The 2,171-nt window shown below is 40.3% G+C and overlaps 1 protein-coding gene across 1 annotated transcript; it reads right to left on the bottom strand.

The window, feature by feature from the left end:
* Positions 1–292: 292 nt before the first annotated feature.
* fabp6 (fatty acid binding protein 6, ileal (gastrotropin)) lies at positions 293–1,359 on the bottom strand. Its single transcript, XM_028472220.1, has 4 exons — positions 1,199–1,359; positions 745–920; positions 550–639; positions 293–432 (listed from the first exon to the last, which is right to left on the bottom strand). Exons 1-4 carry the CDS (start codon positions 1,263–1,265, stop codon positions 382–384), a joined length of 384 nt encoding a protein of 127 aa, XP_028328021.1. The 5' UTR covers positions 1,266–1,359; the 3' UTR covers positions 293–381.
* Positions 1,360–2,171: the final 812 nt, after the last annotated feature.

A 2,171-nucleotide genomic window follows, 5' to 3' on the forward strand; every position in this document is an offset into this window, starting at 1 on the left:
AATCAATGGTGGCCTTTAAAACCACTCTCCCCCCCATTGCTCCACTTCTGCTCTTTGATATAGAGTTTTTTGAAAGACCTGCAATTCCATTATTTAAATTATTTACGGAAAAAATCCATATGATTTTGTTTCTCCGTTATGAAGAAAAAGGATTATAAGAAGTATTTTAATAATCCAGCCTTTTTCCAGCTACAACATACAATAATCTCTGTTTTTGCAAAATAACTTCTCACTTTTCTTGAATTTGTGAAAGGTTAATTAAAAAATAAAGTAATACCAGAGTCACAGAAGGTCGTGTTTGCGTAATGTTTTTTTTTTATTTGCCAGGGCTGCAGTTTCTGATGTAACTCTTCCAAGAGTGAAAAGTTCAGTTAGCACTTCTTAGATCTTCCTGCTGGTTCTCGTTAGACCAACAGATCCTGCTTTGGAGACCTAGAGAAGGACAATGAAAGTCAGACGAACCATGGCAATGCGTCTTATACGAAACATAATATAATAATAGTATTTTCATGTTTTATTGCAGTAAAACTCTGAATATATGTGGCCTACCTCAATAAGCTTGCCTCCGCTGACCTCACAGGTGTGATGGTAGTTGGGGAAAGTCACGCTCAGCTTGTCTCCCTCCATAGAGACTGTGGCCTGTAGAACATAATCTGTCATTAAAAGTTATGCTGTTCTATCTTACTCCACATCTCCTCTTCACGTTTAATTTGGCTCTGGCTTTTCTATTCATTCATTGCCTACCTTGAATTTCTTTCCCCCGATGGTCTCCATGTCACATTCCTTGTTAATGGTGAACTTGTTGGTGACCTTTGCGTTGGCGGGGTAGAGCTGCGTCCAGGTAAAATCGTTGCCGCTCTGGGTGACTTCTGTGACCAGCTTGTAGTCACGGCCTTTCTCGATGATGTCGTCTGGGATGCCTAAAGTGGGACAGTTGAATGATGTAAAGAAAAAAACACTAGTCTTCCAGAAAGCTAAGAGACGAAACGCCAACAGACGCAACACCAGCAGGCGCAACGCCAGCAGACGCAACGGCAATGAACAAAAAAACCAACGGACGAAACACTAATGGACAAAAAACCAACAGACACAAAACCAATGGACGAGACACCAACGGATGAGACACCAATGGACAAAACAACAACAGACAAAAAACCAAAACCAAGTTTGTGTTTTCCGATTTGGTATTTGTTCTCACCAAGGAGCTTGCAGAACGCGTCGTATCCCTCCTGGCTTTCAGTTTCCCATTTTCCGGCAAAGGCCATTTTTCTTGGTATTGGTTAGTGGAAGACACGGAGCTGCAGAGGAAGAAGCTTATGAGGCAAGCTGAGGGAAGCACGAGGTACTGTGAGCGCCACTGCTGCCTGTTTATATACCCTACCTGCTCTCGCCACTTTATTCATTTACATGCGGTGACACAAGAGGGCAATTAAAGCTGAAGATGATGAGCAAAACGCACTACTGGGGAGAAGGTAATAAAGTGCATAAACTGACGTTTACAGAGTTCACAGTCAGTGGGTAAAAAGCTGACTGCTCATAGTAGCGAGCCAATGGCTAACCTCAAGGTCGCTGAACTCTCCTTTAACAGATTTATAGCAGTGCCCTCTTATTTTTACCAGTGCACGTGTGAATAATCTGATAAAGATCTTTGTTTTAAACACAAATTTATGGACATTTAATCTTCAGAACGACTTTGTTCTGATCTAAAAGAAAAAAGGATTTTACACCCCATCCATCCACCCATTTTCAGACCCGCTTGTTCCTGTTTTTTAGGGTCACAGGGGTCTGCCGGTGCTTATCTCAGGCTCACACTGGGTGCAAGGTGGGGGTACACCCTGAACAGGGCTCCAGTCCATCGCATGGGACACAATCCAGTCAGAACATTCATACATACCCAGCATATCAGGTTGATAAATGGTAATTGAAAAGTTTAAAAATTTTATAGACTTGTTTTCCTGTATATTATTAACAGATTTATTCGACTAAAATTTTAATGTCATTTAGTTTGATAAAACAAGACTTCAATTGAAATAGTTATGATTCAATTCAATTCAATTCAACTTTATTTGTATAGCGTAATTTACAACAAAGTCATCTCAATGCGCTTATCAAAATATATAATTTCTAATAAGAAAGATAAAACCCAACAAGATCCACATGAACAAGCATTT

The sequence above is a fragment of the Gouania willdenowi genome, chromosome 17, assembly GCF_900634775.1.
Source record: "Gouania willdenowi chromosome 17, fGouWil2.1, whole genome shotgun sequence".
NCBI classification, from domain to species: domain Eukaryota; kingdom Metazoa; phylum Chordata; class Actinopteri; order Blenniiformes; family Gobiesocidae; genus Gouania; species Gouania willdenowi.

Coding starts and splice junctions, on each gene's coding strand:
- fabp6 (XM_028472220.1), bottom strand. CDS start 1,265: ATGGCCTTTGCCGGAAAATGGGAAACTGAAAGCCAGGAGGGATACGAC. Junction 640..744: donor TCGGGGGAAAGAAATTCAAG/GTAGGCAATGAA, acceptor TATGTTCTACAG/GCCACAGTCTCTATGGAGGG. Junction 433..549: donor GCGGAGGCAAGCTTATTGAG/GTAGGCCACATA, acceptor GTCCTTCTCTAG/GTCTCCAAAGCAGGATCTGT.